This window comes from Sapajus apella, unplaced genomic scaffold (genome assembly GCF_009761245.1).
Source record: "Sapajus apella isolate SASKATOON/1434 unplaced genomic scaffold, GSC_monkey_1.0 scaffold58, whole genome shotgun sequence".
NCBI lineage: Eukaryota > Metazoa > Chordata > Mammalia > Primates > Cebidae > Sapajus > Sapajus apella.
Window position 1 is genome coordinate 65,907 of NW_022436998.1, and position 27,574 is coordinate 93,480.

The window sequence follows — 27,574 nt, forward strand, 5'->3', positions numbered from 1 at the left end:
TTAAGTCAGGGGACTTGGGTTCTTTGCCTTGGAGATATGCTCTGAAGATCCCAGTTTTGTGACACTGACATTAGTGAGTTCAGCATAAAATCTTTTTTTTTTTTTGAGACAGAGTCTCACTCGGTCACCCAGGCTGGAGTGCAGTGGTGTGATCTCGGCTCACTGTAACGTCCACCTCCCGGGTTCACGCGATTCTCCTGCCTCAGCCTCCTGAGTAGCTGAGACTACAGGCATGTACCACCATACCTGGCTAATTTTTTTTATTTTTAGTAGAGACAGGGTTTCACTGTGTTAGCCAGGATGGTCTCGATCTCCTGACCTCGTGATCCACCTGCCTCGGCCTCCCAAAATGCTGGGATTACAGGCATGAGCCACCATGAAAATATATTTTTTAAAAGGTAATCAGTTATTTAATTAGATCCTTAAGACATTTAGAACACCAATTTGTGAGGATAAATTCCACTCCTCAGGGCAAACACAGATTGCAGGTAGCCCTGGAGCTAAGGAGTAGCTTTGATTTTTGGTAAACTTTGTGAGTCCGCAGTTTATCAATTTTCTGCTTTTCTGTAATCTCATAATTTCTTTTCTGTGTCGAAGATCTCACCTTCCTGGTATCTGGGCTTCCCTAGCTGCTGCTTGAAGTAAGCATCAGTAAGATGTTTTGGGATTTTTACACTGCTATCAATTTTGGTTGAGGTGGCAATGACAAATTTCTGGTGCGTCCTTCATAGAGGAACTCAATTGAGGATGAGAAGTCCAGTCGCAAGTAACAAGCCACTACTAGCCAGCTGCTTCAGGAAAACCATCCTCTTGCCCTTGTGGCGTCCAGTGAGGATGATCAGAATGGTCCTGGGAGTAATGCTGGCTCACAATTTTCTCACATGCTGACTGAAGGGTTTTTTGCCATGGCTCAACAGCTTTTGAGGCACATCTTCATTAGGATAACACCTAGGCATTTTGCGAAGTTTAACAACCTGGGTACCACCGTTCTTGTCACCACCAACTGGTTTTGTAACAGTTGCAAGAACCTTTTCTCCTTTTTCTTTTCAACCTTGGATTTAGCGGCTGAGTACTTCCTCTTGTACGTGCCTTTCTGGAATATGTGGCAGATTGGGAATACCTGCCAGTTCCTCTGACAAGGACGGGATTGCGGTTGCAATGGGGCTTCCCCCTCTTGGGGTTTTTAGCCTTGAGGTTACCCTTTTTCACTTTGCCGCCAGCATCAGCCTTCTTGACTTCAGGTTTCTTCTTTTTAGTATCTGGCTTCTCAACTTTTTCACCTGCCATCTTGCAAGATGGGAAAGAGCCAAAAATCTGGGTTTTTTTTAGCACAAGGCAGTGGCAGCTTACAAAGGGCTCTGCCTGCCCTGCCAATTCAGAGATTCTGGCTTGCAGAGAAAACAAAGTAATTTCCTGTTATCATTCTTGGGTGGATAGGAATTGGTTGGGAACTATGATAGAAAACATTAAAAAGTTTAGGCCTAGAGCAGAATTATGCTAGCCTTGTAATTAAGGCAAATTTTTGGTGGAAGATATCAAATCTACTTGTTTTAAACTTTAAATCCATTTTACAAAGAATTGAATCTAAAGAACAGAATGTACTGGAACAACTTTAGTGAAACTCTGAAATGTGGAATTGTAAGGTGCACCTCCTCAGTGTCCTAACAATTTAGTGGGGGAAGATCGACATGGGACACAGACTACATTTGTTCAGAAAAGCAAACATCAATGTGGCCTAGACTAGTGAGGGGCAAGTTTCCAGGAGGTGGTGAGTTTGGAACTAACGTGGCAGGATGCAGGGGACTAGGAGAGCGGGTGAGGGAAGGTGATCGCAGGAGCCTAGAACACCTCTGCATATTTCATTCCCTTATTTTCTCTTCCTCATGAAGGCCCAGGGTTTTTCATGGACAGGAAGGTTTGGGGGCTGAAGTGACTAGTAGAATTGAATGTGCCAAACAGCCAAGATAAGCAGGATGGCAGCTCCTTTTATGGGAACTTGAAAGCCAGACAGAATTCAGAGATAGTTTGGTTTCCTTCACAGCATATTAATGCTCTGAAATTAAAACTGCCTTTTAATAAATCATATGCTTAGTTATAATCCTTCATGAGAAGAAAATGCTCATTTGTAAATACCATCTCTGGTTTGATAATTTTGCCCTTTTCCAAAGCACTTGGAAAGTAGCCAGCTTCCCTGAAAGAAAATGGCAAAGTTTTGTAGCAGTTGTTATTAAACTAGAGGAAGTGCTTCTGTACAAGGGAGATTCTGCACAAGGGGAGGCTGGTAGCTGGGAACCTGATAGCACAGATTCCCACCAAAGTCCATTTCCTAGACATTTAATTCAGTGATTCTGCCTCCGAGGAGACCTGCAGTAAAACTGACCACAAAGCTAACAGATTATTTAAGTTCTCCAGGTTTGGGCTTCTTAAAGGGATATAGTCTTATGTGACAATTTATTCTTATCTATGGAGTAACAGACATCCAATCCACTGGTGACAGGCAACCTGCCCCTTTCAGAATCTGGTCCCTCTTACTCCCTGATTCAGATCTTTAGCCCCATGCCCAAGTGCTATGAAACCATTCTGTGCCTTTAAGGAAATTAAATGTCTAATATAATTCACATACCATAGAATTCATCCTCTTAAAATGTACAATTCAGTGGTTTTAAATATATTCACAGAGTAGCACAACCATCACCAGAACATTTGTAGTCCCAGCTATTTGTGAGGCAGAAGCAGGAGGATCACTTGAGCCCAGGAGGTTTAGGCTGCAGTGAGCCATGATCATGCCACTGCACTCCAGCCTGGGATTTTAAAGTAGTGGTTCCCAAAGGTTAGTCGCAAAGTATTCTTCTAGGGTGCTTTATAAAACTACTGATTCCTGGGCCTTACCCCTAGAGATTCTGAATCACTGGTGGAAGAGGCAGGTCTGGGAAGTGGGGACTCCAAGATCTATATTTTGCAAAGTTTTCCAGATGCTTCTGATGTACAGCTTGGTTTGTGAAACTATGTGATGCTGTATAGTGTGGCTGAAACTGGTTTCATTTAAGTGTCCCATCATTGCCAACTCCTGAATATGTCTACCATTTCTCTGAGAATTCCAACTGCTCAGAGCTTTGCTTAGGAAGGGGAGGGGACAGCCTCCACGTTTCCATGACATGTGTGACTGGACCAAGAATGGAGTCCTGAACCAGTCTAGGCCAGCACAATTTTCTCTCCCAGGAACTTGGACTTTAGATCAAGACTTGAAATCAGTCACAAGTTGGTTGTGACTAACTGGAAAGATTTTTTAGAGCTGGTGAAGCCATTTTCCACCAAATGTCCATTAATGGAGACTGTATCTTAAAAGAAAAGTAGAGAAAAGGAAACAGATGGGCAAAGAAAAGTTTGTTTTTTCTACCCTACTGCAAATACAAAATACTCTAAATTTAACACATTCCATATTCTCATTCCTCACCCAAAAGAACTGTTCCCTCATCGATTTCTTGATTCCTGGTATTGCAGCACCATCAGATTCCCAAGCACTGCCCTTCTCTCACCCTCCTACTTTGAATAAGTGCTGTTCTCTCTCCTTTTCGTTCCTCATTCCTCTGCTGGAGCCTTTTTTTGGGCCACCATTTCTTACTTGGTCTAACCAACATTCCAGCTCTAGGCCTCTTTACTGACTTCTGGCACAAAATTTGATCAGACCATTCCAGCACTTAAAAAGTCATGGCTCTCTGTTTTTGAGGATTATGAAATTCAAAATCTTTAGCATAGCACAACAAACCCTTTGTAAGATAGGATCCCAGCCAGACCCCTCTCCTGTCATGCAAGTAGCCTCTTTTCACAGGGTGCCTCACACCTCTGCATATTTCCTCTTCCTCATATCCTGTACTCCTCTTTTAGGTACACCCCTTACTTCTAGTGCTTAAATGCACAATTTGAATATCAACTCTTTTTAAAGTCATTGTATTAGTCCTTTCCACACTGTTATAAAGACATGCCCAAGACTGGGTAATTCATACAGAAAAGAGATTTAATTGACTCACAGTTCCACATGGCTGGGGAGGTCTCAGGAAACTTACAGCGGAAGGGGAAGAGGCATGTCTTACATGGTGGCAGGCACAAGAGAGCAAACCAGTGAAGGGGGAAGAATCCATTATAAAACCATCAGATCTCATGAGAACTCATATCATGAGAACAGCATAGGGGAAACCACCCCCATGATCCAGTCATCTCCCACCAGGTCCCACCCTCCACAGGTGGGGATAATGGGGATTACAATTCAAGGTAAGATTTGGGTGGGGACACAAAGCCAAACCATATCTGCCATCTCTGAATGTCTGGGCATCCCATTCTCTAGTATTTATCACATGGTATTTTTTTCTTTCTTTTTTTTAAAATTTATTTATTTTACTTGAGGTGCATACTATATCTGGCATCTCTCCCCATGTTATCCCTCCCCACGCTCTCCTCCCTCCCCACCCCCCACTGTCTCTCCCCTACTCCCCCAATGCCCCAGTGTGTGATGTTCCTCTCCCTGAGTCCATGTGTTCTTGTTCAACACCCACCTATGAGTGAGAACATACGGTGTTTGGCGTTCTGTTCTTGTGTCAGTTTGCTGAGAATGATGGTTTCCAGGTTCATCCAAGTCCCTACAAAGGACACAAACTCATTGTTTTTTATGGCTGTATAGTATTCCACGGTGTATATGCACCACATTTTCTTTGTCCAGTCTATCATTGATGGGCATTTGGGTTGGTTCCAGGTCTTTGCTATTGTACACAAGGCTGCAATGAACATGCGTATGCATGTGTCTTTGTAGTAGAATGATTTATAGTTCTTTGGGTATATACCCAGTAATGAGATTGCTGGGCCAAATGGAATTTCTATTTCTAGATCCTTGAGAAATCGCCACACTGTCTTCCACAATGGTTGAACTAATTTACATTCCTACCAACTGTGTAAGAGTGTTCCTGTTTCTCCACATCCTCTCCAGAATCTGTTGTCTCCAGATTATTTTTTTCTTTTCTTGAGATGGAATTTCGCTCTTGTTACCCAGGCTGGAGTGCAATGGCGCGATCTTGGCTCACCACAACCTCCGCTTCCTGGGTTTAAGCAATTCTCCTGCTTCAGACTCCCGAGTAGCTGGGACTACAGGTGTACGTTACCATGCCCAGCTAATTTTTGTGTGTTTAGTAGAGACGGGGTTTCACCATGTTGACCAGGATGGTCTCAATCTCTTGACCTCGTGATCCACCCACCTCGGCCTCCCAAAGTGCTGGGATTATAGGTGTGAACCACCGTGCCTGGCCTCCAGATTTTTTAATGATTGCCATTCTAACTGGTGTGAGGTGCTATCCCAAAAAAATATGGAACGCTTCACGAATTTGCATGTCATCCTTGTGCAGGGGCCATGCTAGTCTCTGTATTGTTCCAATTTTAGTATATGCGCTGCCAAAGCAAGCGTGGTATTTTTTTTTTTCCTTTTCTTTACTGAGAGACTGAGGTCTCCATTATCCATGGTATTGTAATTATTTGCTCATGTATCTCTTCCATAAGACTGTGAATTCAACTATGTCTTCTTCCACACCCAGGGAATGCTTGGCACATTAACTAGGTGTCTCAGTCTATTTTGTGCTGCTAAAACACAATAACAGACTAGATAATTTTTAAATGATAGAAATTTATCTATCACAGTTCTAGGATACAAGATCAAGGTGCCAGCATCTTGTGAGGGCCTTCTTGCTGTATTCTCACATGGTAGAAGGGCAGAAGAGCAGAAGAGGGCACCCACCCCACAAACCTTTTGATAGCAGCATTAATCTATTCATGAGGGTCACTCTATTCATGAAGGTGGAGCACTCTTGACCCAAATGCCTCCCATTAGGCCCCACCTCCCAATATTCTTGCATTAGAAATATAAGTTTCTGACATATGAATTTTGGGGGACATATTCAGACTATAGCAGTAGTCAGTGTTTAATGTACAAGAAGATGAATAAACAGGCTTAGCAATGTTATCAGGGACAATAGATGGGCAAGATGCCATTCTGTGCCCAATCTCCTATCAAATTCTGCCCTCCCACCACCCAGCACTATGTGCCTATGCAGGTATGTGTCCTTTGAGCAAAACACAGCAAGGAAAGAGGGAGAAAAATCTGTGTTTTCACCTTTTTTCTTTTTAAGAGATGGAGTCTTGCTGTGTTGTCCAGGCTGGATTTGAACTCCTGGGCTCAGGTGTTTTCCTGCCTCTACCTGCAAGAAGCTGGGACTAAAGGTGCACACCACTGTGCCAGGTGTTTGTGGTCTCTCTTTAAAGGTGAGTCTGCATTCACCTTTGGAATAGTTCTAGTTGTCAGAGATTGAATATCCTATTTCAAAAAGCAATATCCTTACAACTGCCTTTGATGATTTGAGATGGGACCACTGGGGAAAACTCCAGATGACTAGGGGACAAGTAATTTGATTACAGTGCCAAAATGCTTCCATTTAAGGAGCCAAAGTGTGCAAATGTGTGTAAATGGATCCAATCTATTTCCAGGATGTGCCTGGAGTAACTGTAATGTATGTAAGTTGATCCAACCTATTTCTGAGGTGTGCCCGGACATAAATGGTTAACACTGACAAACACATCTTATGAAATCTACCAACAACTGAGGGTGCCTTCTACCTCCCTGGAAGGCCAGCTGGGGCGGCGTTTGGAAGTTGTCTTCGGCCCCGTCCCCTCCCGGGACGTGGACGTTCGCCTTGAACTTGAGCCACGCCTGCCGAGGCCTGGTGGGCGGGCCCGACACGTGGAGCGCGGGTCTGATTCTCGGATGGGGCCTACGCCATTGCCGCGCGGCAGCTCCGGGCCAGGCCCTCGCCCTACGTCAACAGCGTAGGCCTAGCTGTTCAGGTTTACTCTTACGCCACTGACGTAACGTCATCGTGCTGGACGTGTACGGAAGGAAAAAGAGAGTGAGCTGGCGCCGGAATCGGCCCGGCGTGGAGTGCGGACCCGCGGCTGGCCCGGGCGGCGGTGAGGCAGGTAGGCGGCGAGCGGCGGGCATGGCTAGGCGCCCGCGTTTCTGCGAAGGCTGATGCGCGCCCAGGTTCAAGCGCGAGGGGCATGAGCGCCGGGTCGCGGGTCACCGAGGAGGCTGGGGGGGCGCGGCCGGAGCAGCTGCTAGAGCCGGCGCCAGAGCCTGGGGATCTGGCCGGCGGGAGGATGTGGGTCTCGGCGGAGGGATGGCGGCTGCACAGGGCCGCCCAGGGCGCGCTCCCATATGCCGGTGCGCGGCGGCCCCGGGATCTACGGATGGCTACGGGCCTCCGGCTTCCCTTGCCGCCCCTGGCTACACCAGGTGAGGAACTGGGCCAAGTGGAGAATTCAGGCCCCTTCTTGGTCCAAGAGTCCGGAGCCTGCACTGGTGCTGGCGGTGGTGACTGCGCCGGGATGCCGCCGGTTGTAGCTGGCCACACGCCGACGGGGGTCTGGGTCTCTAGTTCCCCGCGGCCCTCCGGGTGTTCGTGATCCCATCCTCAAAGCCGGAGTCCCTTTGCAGTATGGCATACTGTGTACGCTGGGGCCTTTCTGTTACAGCAGGGCGCACCCAGATCCCTTCCCCCATTATTGTCCCCTGCCCTCTAACGTGGTGAGGCCCATCGGGTCTTTGTGTTTGAGTAGTGAGCCATATACCGAGCATGTGTTTGTGGGTGAACTGTGTTGGGACTGAAGTTCAGTTCTCTGTTCAAATTGGTTAGATAAGGGCTTTCTGTTTACAGTCTGTAAAGAGATACTTGAGAAATGTTTTGAGTCAAAGCATGACAACTTTTATCAACTGATGATATGGAGTCTAAACACACACAGAGTCTAGATACAGTCACACGAATCTAGACACATGAGTCCACACACACACACACACACACACCCCATTTACTCCTTGAGATCAACTATGTGCTTCTCCAGGGCGTAATACACTCTGGCAAGGTGAGCTATCCATTGCAGCGAGAGAGCAGATGTAACCTCCGAGGTCAGTCAGAGATGGTGGCACAGGGCAGAGGCCAGGAGGCTTGGTTTCTACATCAGTCTTCAACTTCTAACTCAGTGACGGTAAATGTTCAAAGCTTTCAATCACTCTTGGGTAATAGGTAAACAGTCAATCAATATATGTGTGATTATATCTAACAGGAATATTCATTGAATTCTTTGTTCCCTGATGGGTCTTCAAGGAAATTAAGGAAAAAATAAATGTAAGGCATCATTAGTGGCTAAAAGACAAAAGGAGGAAAACTGACATTAACTGACCATCTGTTGTACCCATGCATTATCTCATTTAATTCTCACTGTAATTTCATGACATCCTTAGTGTTAGTATCCCTGATTTATAAGTGCGGAAACAGAGGCTTAGAAAAATTAAGTAACTCTCCACAAGACACAGATAGCAAGTGCAGAGATCGAACCCAAATCTGACCAACTCCACAGGCCTTGTTGTTTTTGCCATATTGTCAATGGGACGTTTGTAATCCAGATGGGAAACGCAGTAGTCATGAACTACTTAAAAGCTAACCCATAAAATTATATCCAGCCATGAAGACCTATAGAGTTGCTGGGGAAGGTTTCTTAGGGAGGTGGAACTAGAATTTGATTGTTTTACCCTTTGGCTGTTCTACAAGTATTTTGGAGAATTCCCATGTAAATAATTGTTTAGCAGCCATTATTGAAGGAATTTACATAAGCAGCAAACATGGATCATGGGCTAAAACCATACTTCAGTGTTATGAAAAAACTGAAATCAACAATTAATACTTTCTGTTGCCTGCTAGATGCCATATGTTTTAGAATAGCTGTATCCTGCCAGTCTCTGTCCCATTTTGGTGCCGTCGTGCTGTATAAGTTGTAAAGCAATACACACATCCCTGATTTTTCTTCACCATAGGGCTAAATGCTGGTCTTCTGAGGCACATTTAGGAGGGTTGGGATATATCCACCAATCCATAGAGCAAAAGTTAAAAGGAGGCCCACAAACAAAGTGAAATATTTTTCTTACCTTGTGAAAACAGCAGTGTCTCTATAGCATAATAAGAGCTACAATAATGAATGGCTTGTTCTCTGTGTACATATGGGAAGGAGTCCCTGCTTTTTTGTGAAATAAACTATTTGTTGCTGCATTAAAAAACAAAAAAACGATTTGTCTAAAGTCTCAAATTTTGACCCAAGGTGGGGAAATGCCCATAGCCGCCTCATGTTGTCAGCTGAGATTTGTAGCCATGTTCTTATCCTCCACAGGATTAAGATGTTAACGCCAGTTGCGGGCATTGCTGCTGCCTTCCATGGGTGCAAGAGTTACTTTATAATCCTGTGGGCAACAAAGACATGGCAGCAGCCTTTGGCCTTTCCTCTTGCTTCTCATGGCTGTCTGGCAGGGATCAAGCTGACATTTCAAATATGTGTATTTCCCGGTTCTGTTGGGAGGTGTTAGTAGAAAGGCGGACATGGTTGCTTTAGGATGTTGGATCTGTTGTAGGAATTATATAAAGATTTAGTATTAATACATAAGCATTGCACCTGAAAGATTTTTTTTTATTTAATTAGGAAGATGCCAAAAAGAGCAGATGTTTTTTGTCTATCAAAATGTTCATAGCCCTGCATTGTTATTTGCTTACATAAACACTAAGATGGTCCTAGAAAAGGAAGGGCTAGGGTTGAGGCCTAGAGAGAGGCACTTATTCTTTCTCTCTTTTCTATAATATAGAGGAGGTTGAAGTTTCTCTAATACAGAGGAGTTTGGAGCAGGAGAGTCAGATTTTTACTCCAACAGTAAGGGGAGGTAGAGGGAAATAAAATGAATTGTCCAGTATTTTTCATTATTCGCTTTTTAAAAACTGTATTCTGCAGATACTTTGGACAGTGACCACATCGCAGCATGCTGAGTCAAGTTTACCGCTGTGGGTTCCAGCCCTTCAACCAACATCTCCTGCCCTGGGTCCAGTGCACAGCCGTCTCCAGATCTCGTATGTACCATAGGAAACTTATGAGTATCTGGGAAGTTTGGTTGTCAAAGTATGTTTCAGATGAGGTTTTAAAAGAGAAAAAGGTGTTTGCTTGGAGACAGGGTCTCATTTTGTCACCGAGGCTGGAGTGCAGTGGCACAAACATGGCTGAGTGCAGCCCAGACCTCCTGGAATCAAGCAATCCTCCTGCCTCAGCCCACCAAGTACTTGGGACTACAGGCACACACCACCATGCTGACTTTTTTTTATTTTTTGTAGAGACAGGATTTTGCCATGTTGCCCAGGCTGGTCTTGAACTACTGAGATCAAACAATCTGCTCACCTTGGCTTCTCAAAGTGCTGGGATTACAGGCATGAGCCATCATGCGCAACCAAGAAAAAGGGTTTAAAAGAGAGAAAGAGAAGATGTAATTTGGCAGAATTAGACAAAATTCTGCCAAATACCAAGGAGGCAAGAGTCAGCCTCCTAGTGAAATGTTCTAAGTGTTTGTGTCAATAAAGTGTTCCCTGTATTTATTGCCCCCAAATTTTTACATGCTACCTTTTTTTTTTTTTTTTTTTTTTTTTTGAGGAGTTTCACTCTGTTGCCCAGGCTGGAGTACAGTGGCCCAATCTCAGCTCACTGCAGCCTCCACCTCCCAGGTTCAAGTGATTCTCCTGCCTCAGCCTCTCTAGCAGCTCTGAGATTACAGGTGTGCACCACCACACCCAGCTAATTTTTGTATTTTTAGTAGAGACAGGGTTTCACCATGTTGGCCAGACTAGTCTCGAACTCCTGACCTCAGGTGATCTGCCCACCTTGGCCTCCCAAAGTACTGGGATTACAGGTAAGCCACTGCACCTGGCCCTGTGCTTTTTTTTCATTACTTTTTTTTTGTAATTAAGTTTTACATGTTGAGCTAATTATAAATTATTTGTAGTTTTAAGAAATGGTACAAAGAGGTCCCTTATGCCCTTTTCCCAATTTCACCCAGTATCTCAACCACACTTCGAGGTCACGATAGGGCCTCCAGCAGAGGGAAGAAAGCCAGAAAGCCTAGACCTGACAGTTGCCCAAAGGGTAATGCACAATACTTGACATAGCTCTGAGCTCTGCAAACAACCACTGATGATTCCTGGTTGAAACCCTAGGGGAGTAAGCCTATCTCTCCACCACCCTTCTCTCTATCAGATCAGTGAGACCAAACCATTATGTGTACAACTTTTAATCTTAAGACTTAGGTATACGTATTGCTTAGGATAATATTCCTGGAAACAGATTAGTGTACCTATATTATTAATAATTAGCCTAATGAAGGAAAGTAGCACTTCACAAAACTTAGCCTCAACAACAAACCAGTCCTTTAGCCCCAGGGACTCCCGCAGCAGGAAGAGACCATGCACCTGTGGATCCAGCAATACTGCCAGAACCCCAGTTCCATCCCAGATGATGGCTTACATCTGTGCCAGGATCTAGATGGCAAGCCTATTGTGAAAAAAGATCATATTAACTTTGTTATATCTCCACAAACCTGAAACATAGTCACTTGAGAAATGGTTATTTAAGGGAAGGAAGAAATGACTCCTTACTACTTCGTTAGAAATGTTCTTTCTTGCAGCACTGTTTACAATAGCAAAGACCTGGAACCAACCCAAATGCCCATCGATGATAGACTGGACAGGGAAAATGTGGCACATATACACCATGGAATATTATGCAACCATCAAAAACGATGAGTTTGTGTCCTTTGTAGGGACATGGATGAACCTGGAAAGCATCATTCTCAGCAAACTGACATAAGAGCAGAAGATCAAACACCGCATGTTCTCACTCATAGGCGGGTGTTGAACAATGAGAACACATGGACACAGGGAGGGGAGCACTACACACTTGGGACTGTTGGGGGGAAATAGGGGAGGGACAGTGAGGGGTGGGGAATTGGGGACAGATAGCATGGGGAGAAATGCCAGATATAGGTGATGGGGTGGAAGGCAGCAAATCACACTGCCACATGTGTACCTATGCAACAATCTTGCATGTTCTTCACATGTACCTCCAAACCTAAAATGCAATAAAATAAATTAAAAAAAAAAAAAAGAAATGTTCTTTCTAAGATTTGTGTGTGAAGGAGGCAGGAAGGCAGGAGAACCCACAGGTACCTTCCCATTTATGAGAATAAGCTCCTGCCTGCTTTACCCATCATAGATTGTGGTTAGGGAGTGAGTTAGTGGCCAGGAGATAGAAGCAGAAGGTCAAAAGAAATTTTGAAAAAATTGTAATTTATAGACAGACACTATAAAGGGAAGTGATAATGGTTGGTTCAAGTGAAGGTAGTTAACTCTCTAATAAAGTTATAGAACAGTGGTTCAAAGGGTGGCTTGGAATAATTATTTTAGTAATTCATTTAAATATTTGTGAGTTGTTTATAATGAGATATAGAAGAGTCTTTGCAGGGAATTGCTTAGAGTTTAGTCCTGCTGAGAACCAGTGTTACCCACCTTGTCTTGCTTCTTGCTGTCAAGGAGGAAGGTCTGTTTGCTGTAAGCACCCCTCCCACCCTTCTCCACTCCCACTGATTTGACAGCATCTTCTCTCCCACATAGCCCTCACCCAGCCACTCTGCCTGTGCACTCATTCTCCTGTGTGAGTTACAATTATGTGCATGTAGCAGGAAACCCAAAATACTAATGGCTCAAACAGAATAGAAATGTATTTGTCTTTTCTCCTGAAGGAAGCCTAGCAGTCCTGCAAGAAGGTAGGCAGTCCAGGGCTGCTAGAATAGCACTGTGAAATCATCAGGGATCCCTGCTCGTTCGTTCCTGTTTCTTCACAGTTCCTTGTAGCTCACAATGAATGATTGAGCTCCAGCCTTCATACCCATATTCCAAGCAGCAGTGGGGATGAAGGGAAGAAAGCACATCTCTTTTAAGTTACTAGAAACCCCACATAACATTTTTACATGTCTCATTAGCCAGACTTGGTCACATGGTCCTATATATCTGAGCAAGAAAGGCTGGGAAATGTAGTCTTTCGACTGGTGGCAGTATGCCTGGCTAATACTTGGGTATCTGATAATTGCATGAGGAAGGGCAAATGGGTAATTAGTAAGTAGCTAAGCAGGAGGTGTTGGGCCCATGAGAAGTATTGAAGGGGTTCTGTGCCTGACATTCAGCTTTTACTTTTTTACTTTTGGCTTTATGCAGTTATCTATTCAGCTTTTTAATCAAGATTTTTTTTGCTCCTTAGAAATCTTGTACCTTTTTTTGTTTGTTTGTTCATCTATACAAATTATCTGTAATCTTGTACAATGTTACAAGAAAAAAAATCAGGAAAGAATTGGTTAGAGGCAGATGTCTAATGGGGTGAAAAGGATCTGACTCTAACATTGCTTTTCCTTCAGAAAGCTCTACAGTTTCTTTTATCATTGTTTACAGGCTTCTGGATTCATACTGCCATGTCAGAAAGAGAAACTGTAGATAGACTAGTTAAGATTTTTTATTATTCATACCACTTTGTGTGTGTGTGTGTGTGTGTGTGTCTCGGAGTCTTGCTCTGTTGCCCAGGCTGGAGTGCAATGGTGCTATCTCAGCTCACTGCATCCTCTGCCTCCTGGGTTCAAGCGATTCTCCTGCCTCAGCCTCCTGAGTAGCTGGGACTACAGGTGCCCACCACCACACCCGGCCAATTTTTGTATTTTTAATAGAGACGGGGTTTCACTGTATTGGCTGGGCTAATCTCAAACTCCTGACCTCATGATCCACCTGCCTCAGCCTCCCAAAGTGCTGGGATACTTTGTTCTTTAATGTCTTTGCCAATCAGCCTCTTCCCTCTTTTTTTTTTTTGAGATGGAGTCTCACTGTCACCCAGGCTGGAGTGCAATGGCACAATCTTGGCTCACTGCAACTTCCATCTCCTGGGTTCAAGTGATTCTCCTGCCTCAGCCACCTGAGTAGCTAGGATTACAGGTACCTGCCACCACACTCATCTAAGCTTTGTATTTTAGTAGAGATGAGATTTCACCATGTTGGCCAGGCTGGTCTCGAACTCCTGACCTCAGGTGATCCTCCTCCCTCGGCCTCCCAAAGTGCTGGGATTATAGGTGTGAACCTCCAAGCCTGGCCAGCTCTTTCCTCTTTTTATAATAATATGGTTTCTTTAGAAATACCTATATTTTTGTGATTATAAAAGCAGTGCATCTTAACTGCATAAACTTGGAAAATATAAGAAAGAACAAAGAAGAAAATTTAAAGTTGCTTATAATCCTATCAAGATAAAATGTTTTTCATTAATTTTATCCATCTGTGTGTTTATACATGTATATGAAATTAACATAAGCATTTTTCTGCATTATTAAAAATCCTAAAAATGTTAATCTCCTTGTATTCAACATTTACTCTGCTTCTGATTTTTCTGATAATGAGACAGTGATGAACAGCTTTCTGATAAATATCTTTTTTAGAGAACATTTTTTAAGGCTTTTTATAAATTTGCAAACCTAAATTCAGGAAAGATTAATTTGTACTCTTCACCAATGGCATTTGAGTGTGCCTATGACCTGCATACTGGGTGTAAACTCCATACAATACATAAAATCAGAATATGCTAGATAGAATACATAAAATAAGAATATGCTAGCGTAAAATAAGAATATGCTAGATGGAGCTTTTGATATACTGTGCTAGTTTTACACAGTTAATGATAATGCTATTTTTTTGGTATCTAAACTGGTTAATACTGGGCATGGATATTTTTATTGAAAAACCAAATTGAGTATTTCTTTTTTTCTTGCATTTGACCTTGGTGGCTACAGATCGTATCCAGCCTTCAGTCATCAGACATGTTCGTTCTTGGAGCAACATCCCCTTTATCACCGTACCCCTCAGTCGTGCACATGGCAAGTCCTTTGCCCACCGCAGTGAGCTGAAGCATGCCAAGAGAATCGTTGTGAAGCTCGGCAGTGCTGTGGTGACCCGAGGGGATGAATGTGGCTTGGCCCTGGGGCGCTTGGCATCTATCGTTGAGCAGGTGATTGCCAAGATAGAAATGCTGTACTAAATTGGGGTTTTAAGTTGCTAGTTCAAATTGGGTTTAAGTTGCTCATCAACTTATAAAAATAATTGTGATTTCAGTGCAATAGATTTAACCCAGTGTGAAGATTATTTCCCAATGTAGATGTCAGTAAGAGATAGCATCTTAGGGCAAGAAAAGGGAATATTAAGGAGTAGGGGAGATTTCTTGCAGTTCATGCCTCAGACTTCTTAGTGATTAAGAGCTGTTTCTGTCAGAGATTCTTAGTTCTGGTTATGCAGTAGAATCATCTCAGGCCTGGAGATGCCTAGGCTTCACACCTATCCATTTAATAAGTATCTCTGGGATGAGGCAGCTGTGTTTGTTTGTTTGTTTTGAGAGGATCTCACACTGTCACCCCAGCTGGACTGTTATGGCATGATCACAGCTCACTGCAACCTCAACCTACCGAGCTCAAGTGATACTCCCACCTCAGCCTCCCGAGTAGCTGCAGCTATAGGCACAAACCATCATGCCCAGCTAATTTTTGTAATTTTTGTAGAGACAGGGTCTCACTTTGTTGCTCACCCTTGATAATTGTTTAGAATAGAAAATGTAAGAAAAAAATTCTATCAGGTTTCAGATTAGCAGTTTCCCAATATTAACTCCGCAGGAAAGTTGTTTTTTAAAAACTGAAAATTTAATTATGGAGGGTAGTGTAAAATTTCAGCTGCCGTGGAAGAGCTCTTGCTTTATCTGTGGAATGCCCGGATGTCTGCTTTTGACTTTTGGCCAAATCTGGCATGCTGCCTGTTTTTGTAAATGAAGTTTTATTAGCCCTCTGCCATGCTCATTCCTGTAATCCAGTACTTTGGAAGGCTGAGGCGGGAGGGTTGCTCGAACCCAGGAGTTTGAGACTAGCCTAAGCCATATAGTGAAACGCTGACTCTACAAAAATTTTTTTTAAAAATTAGCCAGGCATGGTGGCACGTTCCTGTGGCCCTAGCTACTCAGGAGGCTGAGATAGGAGGATTGCTTGAGCCTGGGAGGTTGAGGCTCCAATGAGCTATGATCATGCCATTGCCCTCCAGCCTTGGTGACAGAGCAAGACCCTGTCTCAAAAAGTTCTAACTTCTTGGGAGGCTGAGGCAGGAGCATTGCTTGAGCCCAGGAGCCCAAGGTTGCAGTGAACTATGATAAAGTGTTGGGGTTAACCAGCCCAGGTCAGAAATGGAGCAGGTCAAAACTCCCATGCTGATCAGTAGTGGGAATCAGTGCCTGTGAATAGCCACTGCATTCCAGCCTGGCCAACATAGAGAGAGAGGAAAAAAAAAAAAAGAACTATGATAAAGTCATTACACTCCAGCCTGTGCAACAGAGTGAAACCCTGACAAACAAAAACAAACAAACAGAAAACCCAAAACAACAATTATCAAATGCACCTCCTAGACTGAGTTCATCAGATAAACTTTAAAAATATTTATCAAGAGACTACACTGTGAGGGGCATAACAGAGCCTCTCTACCTTAAAGACTTAACAGAGTCTCTACCCTTTGGGAGCCAGAACTGGGACTTCCCAAACATATAGGTGACTGTTCAGGGCAGTAAATATCCAAATGAGTGGGCCCAAATGACAGTGACTGATGGGTCCAGAGATGGGAAACTCAGATGAGAGTATGGTTGTTCTTGGGGCTTCCCAGGAGAGCTGGAACTCGGCCTGGGCCTTGATAGCTGATGGGATTTGCATAAATGGGGAAAGTTCCATGCTGCTAAGTATACAGTGTGACTGGTGACCCTGCAGTTGTGCCGTCCAGTGGTTCTGGGGAAGGGACTGGCTCTAGGAGTGGATTCCAGATGGAGGACAGACAGGAATGAGTATGGCATGCTGTGGACCAGGGAGGAAACAAGCTGGAAAGCAGAGATGGTGGTCGTATCAGGAAGAATGAAAGATAAAGATAAAGATAATGGATCATTCCATTAGGCAGGGATCTGAAGCCAACTAGGTGAGTTGGGGTTCAGTTTCAAAAGCAGACTGAAGATTTGGAACGAAGGAGAAGCTTGATGAAAACAATAGGAAAAACCTGGTAAAGGTTCGCATAGGTTACCAGCTTTCTTTCTAGGGCTGTGTGTGGACCTAATGGAAGATCTGTCTCCATCAGGGCCTGCCTAATATCATGTCAGATGGACTCAGGAGCCAACTTACTGAGTCTTCTTACAGGCTTCCACTGGCCATAGATGGAATGATATGGACATCAAGAAAGGGAATCACAGCTGGGCGCAGTGGCTCATACCTGTAATCCCAACACTTTGGGAGGCCAAGGTGGGCGGACTGCCTGAGGTCAGGAGTTCGAGACTAGCCCGACCAACATAGTGAAACCCCATCTCAACTAAAAGTACAAAAATTAGTCAGGCATGGTGGCATCTGCCTGTAATCCCAGCTTCCCAGGAGGCTGAGGCAGGAGAATCGCATGAACGTAGGAGGTAGAGGTTGCAGTGAGATGAGATTACACCACTGCACTCCAGCCTGGGTGAGAGTGAGTTTCAGTCTCAAAAGAAAAAAAAAAGAAAGAGAATCACTACACAATGCAAAAAAATATGTTTAAATCCCTGAATTCATAATTACACTTCAAAAAACCTCATTGGCCATTTTTGGAGAAGCTACTCATTATTTTGAAAATGGATGAGTAAAGGGGAAGAAACACACATTTGTCCTGCTTTTCATAGACAAACTGTACCTCAGGGTAACCAAATGGTTGGTAAAGTAGAATTCCCTTTTGGAATTCTTCCAGATTATAAATGAAGAAGGAATCATTGAGTTAGAATATCAGCATTTTGCCACTCCTAATGGAATAATTGATCTTGGCAATGATCATCAAACAGATGCTAATATCACAAAAAGAAAGATAACCAGGCATTATGTATCCCCTTGATGGACATGTACACCACAACCTACTAAGAATTGTTGGGGGGAAAAAAAAACAACAAGCCTTCATACCAAACAGCAGTTTATAGGAAATACAAAGCACAGTGTTAATACCATAGGGACACAATTGGGAAAATGTAGGCTGGGAAATCCTAAAGAATAAACAACTGAGTTTAACAAAAAATTACAAGGGGGAAAACTGATGGAGAGGGGAACCCATGAATTAAAGAGACTCAAGAGACACTTCAATTAATTTGTAAGGCAGGGTTTGGCTTGCATCTCAATTTGAGCAAGCTAAAAAAAATTGGCAAAATATGAACACTGGCTATTTGATATGAAGGAAATCATTGAAATGTTTCAGATGATAATGGTTTTGTGGAGAGAGAAATATATATATTATACAATTATAATTTTATAATAATTATATGTTTTAAAAATGTTTAAGATATAATTATATATATTATATATTACATATATATATAATTATCTTTTAGCAGTTACTGCCGAACTGTTTACTGATGAAATAACGTCTGTTGCCTGGGATTTGTATTAAAACAATGGTTCCAGCTACTTGTGAGGCTGAGGCTGGAGGATCACTTCAGCCTAGGCAGCCAAGGCTGCAGTGAGCCACATTTATGCTACTGCACTCCAGCCTGGGCGACAGAGCAAGACTCTGTCTTAAGAAAACTTTTTAATAGGGTTTTTTTTTTCTTTGAGACAATGTCTCTCTCATTCTGTTGTCCAGGTTGAAGTTTGGTGGTGCCATCACGGCTCACTGCAGCCTCAATTTCCCTCAGCTCAGGTAATCCTCCTACCTCAGCCTCCCAAGTACCTGGCATGCACCACCATGCCTGGCTAAATTTTGTATTCTTTGTAGAGACTGGGTCTTGCCATGTTACCCAGGATGGTCTTGAACCTCCTGGGCTCAGGCATTCTGTCTGCCTTGACCTTCCAAAGTGCTGGGATTACAGGCATGAGCCACCATGCCTGGACAATTGTTTTAACAAAAAATAAATTAAAATGTCTGATTTTTATCTGCCACCTGCTATACAGAAATTTGAGACATGATGTAGGAATTTGTGCTTTTACCAATCTGCTTGATTCTTCCAGAGCCAGCCACATGCTGGTTCATAAACCAGCATTTGGGATCTACTCAATAGTCTACCCTACCTCTATCCCTTGTGAGGAGATGAAAGAGACAATATGTTGACTTGTGATTCCCTTTCCTTTCTCAATGCCAGGTATCAGTGCTGCAGAATCAGGGCAGAGAGATGATGCTGGTGACCAGTGGAGCCGTAGCCTTTGGCAAACAACGCTTGCGCCATGAGATCCTTCTGTCTCAGAGTGTGCGGCAGGCCCTACACTCAGGGCAGAACCAGCTGAAAGAGATGGTGAGTGCTGCTTCCCCACTCGTTGAAATGGATCCTCAGGTCTTCTTCCCTCATTCCCGACCACACCTTGTCTGATTGGTATATTACAGGCGATTCCAGTCTTAGAGGCACGAGCCTGTGCAGCTGCCGGACAGAGTGGGCTGATGGCCTTGTATGAGGCTATGTTTACCCAGTACAGCATCTGTGCTGCCCAGGTGAGAGGCTGGCCTTTGCAAAGGGTGTGAGACCTGTGAGGGTGGTTCTTGTGGAACAAAGGGCTCTGGAGCCAGACTCATGGAATATGGCATCAGCTTCATCATTTGCTATTTGAGAGATCTGAAGAAAGTTTCTTATCTAACCTTTTTGTGCTTCAGTTTCCTCATCTGAAAATGGGGATAATATCAGTGCCTATTTCAGAGAGTTTTTGGAATGGCTCAGTGAGAAAATATATGAAAAGCATTTAGTATAGTGTTTGGTACATAACGCATTCTCGGTAAATATTAGCTCTTGTTACACTAATAACTCTTAGGATTACAAGTGCTAACACTTCTGAAGACAGAGAAGTTAAATGTCTTTATTTTACTGGCTTTGACTTCAGGTGGTCTGCTTCTCTTTGCAACTTGTTGGTTGCCTTTCATAGCAGATATTTATTAAGCTTTGAAGGGAAAGAGGAATGCTGGTGGTTGGTTGGTTTTTTTTTACCAATTCAGCAAATATTTATTGAGCACCTATGGAGAACCTAGCAGTCTTGGGCATTGGGGATACTGTGGTGAAAAAGTCAGACATGATTTCAGTCCTCATGGGACCTATGAATTTGTGGTGCCTGCCCCAAAATGTTCTAGAACCTTCTTTCTACATTGTTTTATTTTTACCTAAGTCTCCTGAATTTTTTGAATTGTATTCTTAATCAACTGCACAACTACACACTAAATAGAGACATCTAAATAACAGTCACCTCAGGAAACAACTGAAAAAAATCTAACTCCCGAATTATTTTATTTTGAAACTCCTTTATCTGCAAAGATATGAAATATCTGTTATTTTATATTATGGATATTATTTTACATGTACACCACATGTAACAATATCACCTATGTAAAATAACGTTTGTGCATGTGGTGTGCATGTAAAATAATATCCATAATATAAAATAACATATAAGGTGATATTGTTTTATATATATATATATATATATACACACACACACACACACACACACACAATATCACTTGTGTAAATACATATATATCAGGTTTTGCTTCTTCATTTCCTGTTACTTTTTTTGTTTCTCCATCATTTACCTGTTTGTACCCATAGTAATATTCTGGTTTTATACCAGAGTGTCTTCAAGTCAGTGAGCTGAAACAGAAAGGCATGAACTTGTCCCATTGCCTGTGGCTGGGGATCCCACGTTCTGTAGTCTTAGCTTTTGTTTATTTCTCCTAGTACAATATAAATCTCTATTCCTATCACTCTTTTTTTATTATCTGCTTTCTCTTCTCCACAGTCCAATGACAATTTTGGTCTTTAATTTTTTTTTTTTTTTTTTTTTTTGAGACGGAGTTTCGCTCTTGTCACCCAGGCTGGAGTGCAATGGCGCGATCTCAGCTCACCGCAACCTCCGCCTCCTGGGTTCAGGCAATTCTCCTGCCTCAGCCTCCTGAGTAGCTGGGATTACAGGCACGCGCCACCATGCCCAGCTAATTTTTTGTATTTTTAGTAGAGACGGGGTTTCACCATGTTGACCAGGATGGTCTCGATCTCTTGACCTCGTGATCCACCCGCCTCGGCCTCCCAAAGTGCTGGGATTACAGGCTTGAGCCACCGCGCCTGGCCCTTTTTTATTTTTTTGAGATGGAGTTTTGCACTTGTTGCACAGGCTGGCATGCAATGGCGCAATCTCAGCTCACTGCAAACTCTGCCTCCTGAGTTCAAGCGATTCTCCTGCCTCAGCCTCCTGAGTAGCTGGGATTACAGGAGTGCAACACCACACCCTGCTAATTTTGTATTTTTAGTAGAGACAGGGTTTCTCCGTGTTGGTCAGGCTGATCTCAAACTCCTGACCTCAGGTGATCTGCCCTCCTGGGCCTGCCAAAGTGCTGGTATTACAAGCGTGAGCCACCATGCCCAGCCTTAAATATGCCCCATTTTATTTTTCCCCAAACTATCAACATTCTTATTCTCTATTCCAGCGGCTAGACCCTGGCATTTCAGAGATACCCAACAAATTTTTTATCAAGTGAGTGAGTGGATTATTTTTCTATATATATGTTTCCAATGTCTTATATACCATTAAGGATACTCACTTATCGTAGCCAGACCCTTAACCATCCTCACTTTGACTGTTTCAGTGCCTGCTTTCTTTACTGTTTGCTTCCAACTTTCCCTACCACATCCTGCCCTACATAGCAAGAACTTTCTTCCTTAAACGTTAGAGAGATTAAAGTATTTGTTGGGCTTCAAGGTTTGTTGCCATTTAGTTTCTTGCTATCTCCATTTACCCATTTATCTTTTTCGCCTAAACATTGCATAAAATTTTGGTTCAAGCAAGAAAGCAGAGCTGTTTCCCAGCCCACACACCCACCTATTCATTCTACCTTTGAGCACCTTATGCTCATCTCTTCCCTTGAACTAAGTTGCCTTCTGTCCCTCTTTCAGCTTGTGACTAAAGACTAACCTCCGTAAATTTCTCAGACTAACCCCACATGCTCACACACAGTCTTTCTTAACTCCAGTAATGGCCTGCTTCAGAGCAACAGCAGTGACAACACAGCACTGTTTCATTTTGTCTAACACACTTTTCTAAGCAGAGTAAACAATTTATTCACTCATTCACCAAATATTTAAGGGCCTACTATGGCTAGACCCTGAATCAGATACTAGGATACAGAGATATTTTAGAAATTGCTGTGCACAGCAGTGTGCATCTTTAGTCCCAGTTACTCAAGAGGCTGAGGTGGGAGGATCACTTGAGACTAGGAGTTCAAGTCCAGCCTGGACAACAGAGCAAGACCCTCTCTATAAAAAAAAAAGAAATTAATGGATAATCACGGATTCCCCTAGTATCCCTCTAAAATAGATACATTAATTTTCTTAATTTTGTAAATGAATGAGATTTTGAGATTTGGTAGCTCTCTAAGGATTAAAATACTTTAGCAAGAAGTCTTAAATAAATTCTTAAGTAAACATTTCAGATTATTGTACCTTTTTTTTTTTTATCTGTACAAGAATTAGGGCCAGGCGCAGTGGATCACACCTGTAATCCCACCACTTGAGGCCAGGAGTTCAAGACCAGCCTGGCCAACATGGCGAAACACTGTCTCTACTAAAAATACAAAAATTAGCTGCATGTGCCCATAATCCTAGCTGCTTGGAAGGCTGAAGCATGAGAATTGCTTGAACCCAAGAGGTGGAGATTGCAGTGAGCAGAGATTATGCCACTGCACTCCAGGCAACAGAGTGAGACCCTATCTCAAAAAAAAAAAAAAAAAGAATTGGATAAACACCCAGATATGTGTATTTCATTCTAATCTGTATGGGGCCCCAGAAACCCAAAGTTAACTCCCCTACTCTTAGCATCTTTTGTATGCTGGGAAGTTTATCATTTTTCTTCCTCCTGCATTTTCAATCTATTTAATCCTTTTAGATTTTGGTGACCAATTTGGATTTCCACGATGAGCAGAAGCGCCAGAACCTCAATGGAACACTTCATGAACTCCTTAGAATGAACATTGTCCCCATTGTCAACACAAATGATGCTGTTGTCCCCCCAGCTGAGCCCAACAGTGACCTGCAGGGGGTAAATGTGGGTAAAGTATTTTAAGGGTTAAGCATGCTGGAGACACTAACACCACGCTGTGATGCATGCACTAACACCAGAAGTTTGGCATGAACAAGATGGAAAAGTTATGAGAGAAACTGTTGTCATGGGACAGTGACTGCATAACTTCCTCTGAACTTGGGGTTGCATTCAACAGGGTGAAGTGCTATAGTCACTTAAGATGGTACGATGAGCATGGCTTTGTATATTTCAGTGGCTGAAAGACTGCATGTTTGGAAAAGGGGTTGCCAGTAGACAGTGTGTTTTGCAGACAGAAGGGGCCTGCAAGAGCTGTCCTCTACATATTTGGGTTCATTGGTTTTACCTGAGCTTAGCTGGGTGCTTCCATTAATTTCTTGTTGGACTGTTTAGCTCACTCACTTATGACTTTTTAATCTGCATTCTAGGTTATTAGTGTTAAAGATAATGATAGCCTGGCTGCCCGTCTGGCTGTGGAAATGAAAACTGACCTCTTGATTGTTCTTTCAGATGTAGAAGGTACAAAGTGATGCTTTTTTCTTTTTATCTGCCCTTTGTTTTAAATGCTACATGTGTGAGTACATGAGTTTCCCTCTTTCTTTCAGTCCCTGTGATCTTTTTTTACTATAGATCATTAGCCATATGGTCTGACAAAGGGCTTTTATGACTCAGAAGAGGGTGGGCGAGTCTAAGAGATGTAGTTTGAATACTGAAATGTTATTTCTAGGTGCTTTCAGTTGTTTTTCTTAAATAACAGCTTTATGGAGATATAATTTATATACCATACAATTCACTTATTTGAAATTTACAATTCTCTCCTGGCATGGTGGCTCACACCTGTGATCCCAACACTTTAGGAGGCCAAAGCAGGAGGATTAATTGAGCCCAGGAGCTGGAGATCAACCTGGGTAATATAGTGAGTCCCTGTCTCTACAAAAAATAGAAAAGTTAGCTGGACGTCATGGTATGTGCCTGTGGTTCCAGCTACTTGGGACTGAGGCATAAGGATCACTTGGGCCTTGGAGTTCAGTTTGCAGTGAGCTGTTATCACACCACTGCACTCCAGCCTGGGTGACAGAGCAAGACCCCGACTCAAAAATAAATAAAGTTTACAACTGGGTGACTTTTAGTATATTCATATAATTGTGCAACTATAACAACAGTCATTTGTGGAACACTTTTTCTTTCATCACCCCAATAAGAGACTCCATAACCTTTAGCAATCGCTCCCCTCTTCTACCCAAACTCCCCATCCCTAGGCAGCCTCCAGTGTACTTTCTGTTTCTATGGATTAACCTGTTCTGGACATTTTATTTAACTGGTATCATATAATATGGTGACCCTTTGTGACTGGCTTTTTTCACTTAGCATATTTTCAGAGCTTATCCACTTTACAGCATGTATCAATACTTCATTTCTTTTTATTGCTGAATAATATTCTACTCTGTGGATATACTGTGTTTTATTTATCAGTTCATCAATTGATAGACATTAGATATGAACATTTATAACACGTTTTTGTGTGAACATGTTTTTATTTCACCTAAGAGTGGAATTGCAGGGTCATATGATAACTGTTTAAAAGACTTTTGAGGAACTACTAGACTGTTTTTCAAAGCAGCTGTACCATTTCATATTCTTACCAGCATTGTATGAGGGTTCTAATGTGTTTACATCGTTGCTATTATTCAACGATGTAATTTTTGTATTTTTAGTAGAGACAGGGTTTCACCATGTTGGCCAGGCTAGTCTCAAACTCCTGACCTTGTGATCTGCATGCCTCGGCCTCCCAAATCCCTACCTCGGGATTACAGGTGTGAGCCATGGTGCCCGGCCAATCAGCAGGTTTTTATTGAATTTCTACTATGAGCACATAGTGTGCTAGGTGCTTGATAAATGTAACTTTCAATCTTTATAGGAACCCTACAAAGTAGATAGGTAGGTTAACCTAATTTTACAGAAGAAAAAATTAAAAATTAAGTTGAAGCGGGGCACAGTGGCACATACCTGTAATCCCAGCTACTTGGGGGTGCTGAGGCAGTAAGATCACTTGAGCCCAGGAAGTTGAGGCTACAGTGAGCTGTGATCATGCACTGCACTGCATTGCAGCCTGAGTGACAGCAACAGAGACCCTGTCTGTTGGGGGTGGGGGTGGGAGGCAGGAAGAGGAGAATAAATAATTTTTTAAAAATTTTAATTTAAAATTAAATTCAGATCTATTAAATGGTATATCTAAAGTCACATAGCAAGTGCTTGACAGAGGCTAGTTTCAAATCTGAGTCTGTACAATTAAAAAAGCTACACTCTTCCTTCTCTCTTATACAGAAGGAAGGTAACAAGGTAAAAAAAAAAAAAAAGTTAAGTCTTCGAGATTCGTTTATAGAATCCAATTTGAACGAGACTCCAGCAAACAGTTTTGATGCAGCTTCAAACACCAAAATTAGGTCATTGGCAGACTGGCATTCTTATTGTAATTATCCTAATTTGTTTTCCGCTGAGTGTTGACTTTTTAGAATAGTATCTGAATTTTAACTATGCTCTTGGTTGGGTAAGGGGAAAAGAGGAGTAGGCACATTATCAGAATGCTAGGAACCCCTCACTGTCTTTGGAGAATGTTTAACTAGAATTGTCTAATCTTTCCTATACTTTTTTTTTTTTTTTTTGAGACAGAGTCTCACTGTGACACCAGGCTGGAGTGCAGTAGCACAATCTCAGCTCATTCTAACCTCCGCATCCTGGTTCAAGTGATTCTTCCACCTCAGCCTCCCAAGCAGCTCAGAGTACAGGCGCGCACCACCACGCCCAGCTAATTTTTGTAATTTTTAGTAGAGAAGTGGTTTCACCATGTTGGTCAGGATGGTCTCTATCTCTTGACCTCATGATCCGCCCACCTCGGACCCCCAAAGTGCTTGGATTGCAGGTGTGAGCCACCGCACCTGGCCCCTATACTATTATATAAAATGGAAACAGCTTCTAAATCTAAATCTGTCATCTCATAGCACTGTATCTTCTGGGAAGATCCTAATCCTAAATCTTGGAGAGCTGTGGAGTAGTAGGTTGAGACTGACAGATTATGAAAAATTATTTTTCCTTCTCCTGTAATAAATTGCATGGCTATGGTTGGCACTGCTTTGCTCTACGTTGGACATGGATATCCTCACTTCCCTGATTCACTTACTCCCCCAGAGAGGTAGTATATAGCAAGATTGTCTTAAAGGTTTGGAATAATAGAGGGGAGAGGTGTACTACAGTGCAGGAAAAGCAGTAACTTGAAACTGGAAAAATCACTGCCCAAAATGTCCTTCAGCCAGTCCTCAGCCTCCCTATCTGTGATCTGTGTCCACTTAGGTCTTGATTTAACTCCATTTTCTCAGACCCCTCTTACCCCCACTTTTTCTTGTCCAAGCTGCTACTCACTCTTTTTCAAAGTGAAATTGTGAGGATTTTTCATCTTCGATTGTATGCATGTAACATTTCATGTAACTATTTTATGTCACTCCACTCAGTTATAAAATGGACATATGCTTTATGGTAATAAGTCCAGACTGAATGCCAAGAGTCATGCGCTCTCCTTCTGACTCAGCCTAACCTCTACAGTGACTCACTCATAAAATTGGGAGTGTAAATTAGTGACTGTTTCAAAGGGTACTGTGCGAGTTAATGAGTATCTCTGTTGCATTTCTTACTGCTTGGAAACAGTCACATTAAACAGTATATGGCTGCTGTGCCATTTCTGCAGTAGCCACTCTTCTTTTTCAGTTCCATCCTTAAGCCACAGCATCATAAGTAGTAATGGCATAACTAAGGACACCTTGCCAGGGATACGTGCAGGGCCAATAAATGTTGTGCCGAGGATATGGCCATCGTCTGATGTTGGTAAACATTTGTTTATTAAGCCAGGTTATAGAACTATGTAAGGTGAGTCCTCTGGAGCTGTTTGTCACTGTCAAATCCTTTGTTCTCTTTTTCTGGTCAGAGCAGGTGGTAGTGCAGTGGAATTCATTTGGATGAGTAAAGTACAGAGTGATTGGCAGGTGCCCTGGGGAGACCTGTCTTGGAGACACTTCCATCAAAGCAGTATTACTGACCCTTGTCTATTTTTTAGGCCTTTTTGATAGCCCCCCAGGGTCAGATGATGCAAAGCTTATTGACATATTTTATCCCGGAGATCAGCAGTCTGTGACATTTGGAACCAAGTCTAGAGTGGGAATGGGTGGCATGGAAGCCAAGGTAAGAATCTGATGCCTTAACTGCCTGTAACAATTTTAAAGCCCAAACTATATTTTATCCTTTTTACTTTTGTAATTATATGGGGGTTAATGGTTCAGATAGTAGGCACATACACACTTAATATGTACATATCTAAATACAGATTTAATGAGTGTTGTGTTCCAATGTTTAGTTATATCTGTGTATGTGGGTTTTTTCATTAATATTATATGAACAGTGTGTTCATGTTGTAAAATCTGCATGAGCAGGGCCTTTATATTTTTCATAATTCATAAATCCTCTAATTTA

General features: G+C 42.6%; 1 protein-coding gene and 1 non-coding gene across 3 annotated transcripts in view; one reads left to right on the plus strand and one right to left on the minus strand.

Annotated features, from left to right (window-relative positions):
• Window positions 1-5,345: 5,345 nt before the first annotated feature.
• LOC116528465 lies at window positions 5,346-5,449 on the minus strand. The gene has a single exon (XR_004259041.1). It is a non-coding gene; the product is annotated as a U6 spliceosomal RNA (small nuclear RNA).
• Window positions 5,450-6,734: 1,285 nt separating this feature from the next.
• The window catches only part of ALDH18A1 (aldehyde dehydrogenase 18 family member A1), a 41,058-nt gene continuing 20,218 nt past the window's right edge, over window positions 6,735-27,574 (plus strand). The window contains exons 1-8 of one of the 2 annotated variants that reach the window (XM_032245484.1): window positions 6,735-7,011; window positions 9,862-9,977; window positions 14,768-14,982; window positions 19,129-19,278; window positions 19,368-19,472; window positions 22,904-23,062; window positions 23,485-23,575; window positions 27,162-27,286. In XM_032245484.1, coding sequence (XP_032101375.1) covers window positions 9,890-9,977; window positions 14,768-14,982; window positions 19,129-19,278; window positions 19,368-19,472; window positions 22,904-23,062; window positions 23,485-23,575; window positions 27,162-27,286 — 933 coding nt within the window. In that variant the 5' untranslated portion in view covers window positions 6,735-7,011; window positions 9,862-9,889. The remainder of the gene's footprint in view (window positions 7,012-9,861; window positions 9,978-14,767; window positions 14,983-19,128; window positions 19,279-19,367; window positions 19,473-22,903; window positions 23,063-23,484; window positions 23,576-27,161; window positions 27,287-27,574) is intronic. The other variant, XM_032245485.1, reaches the window with a different exon arrangement.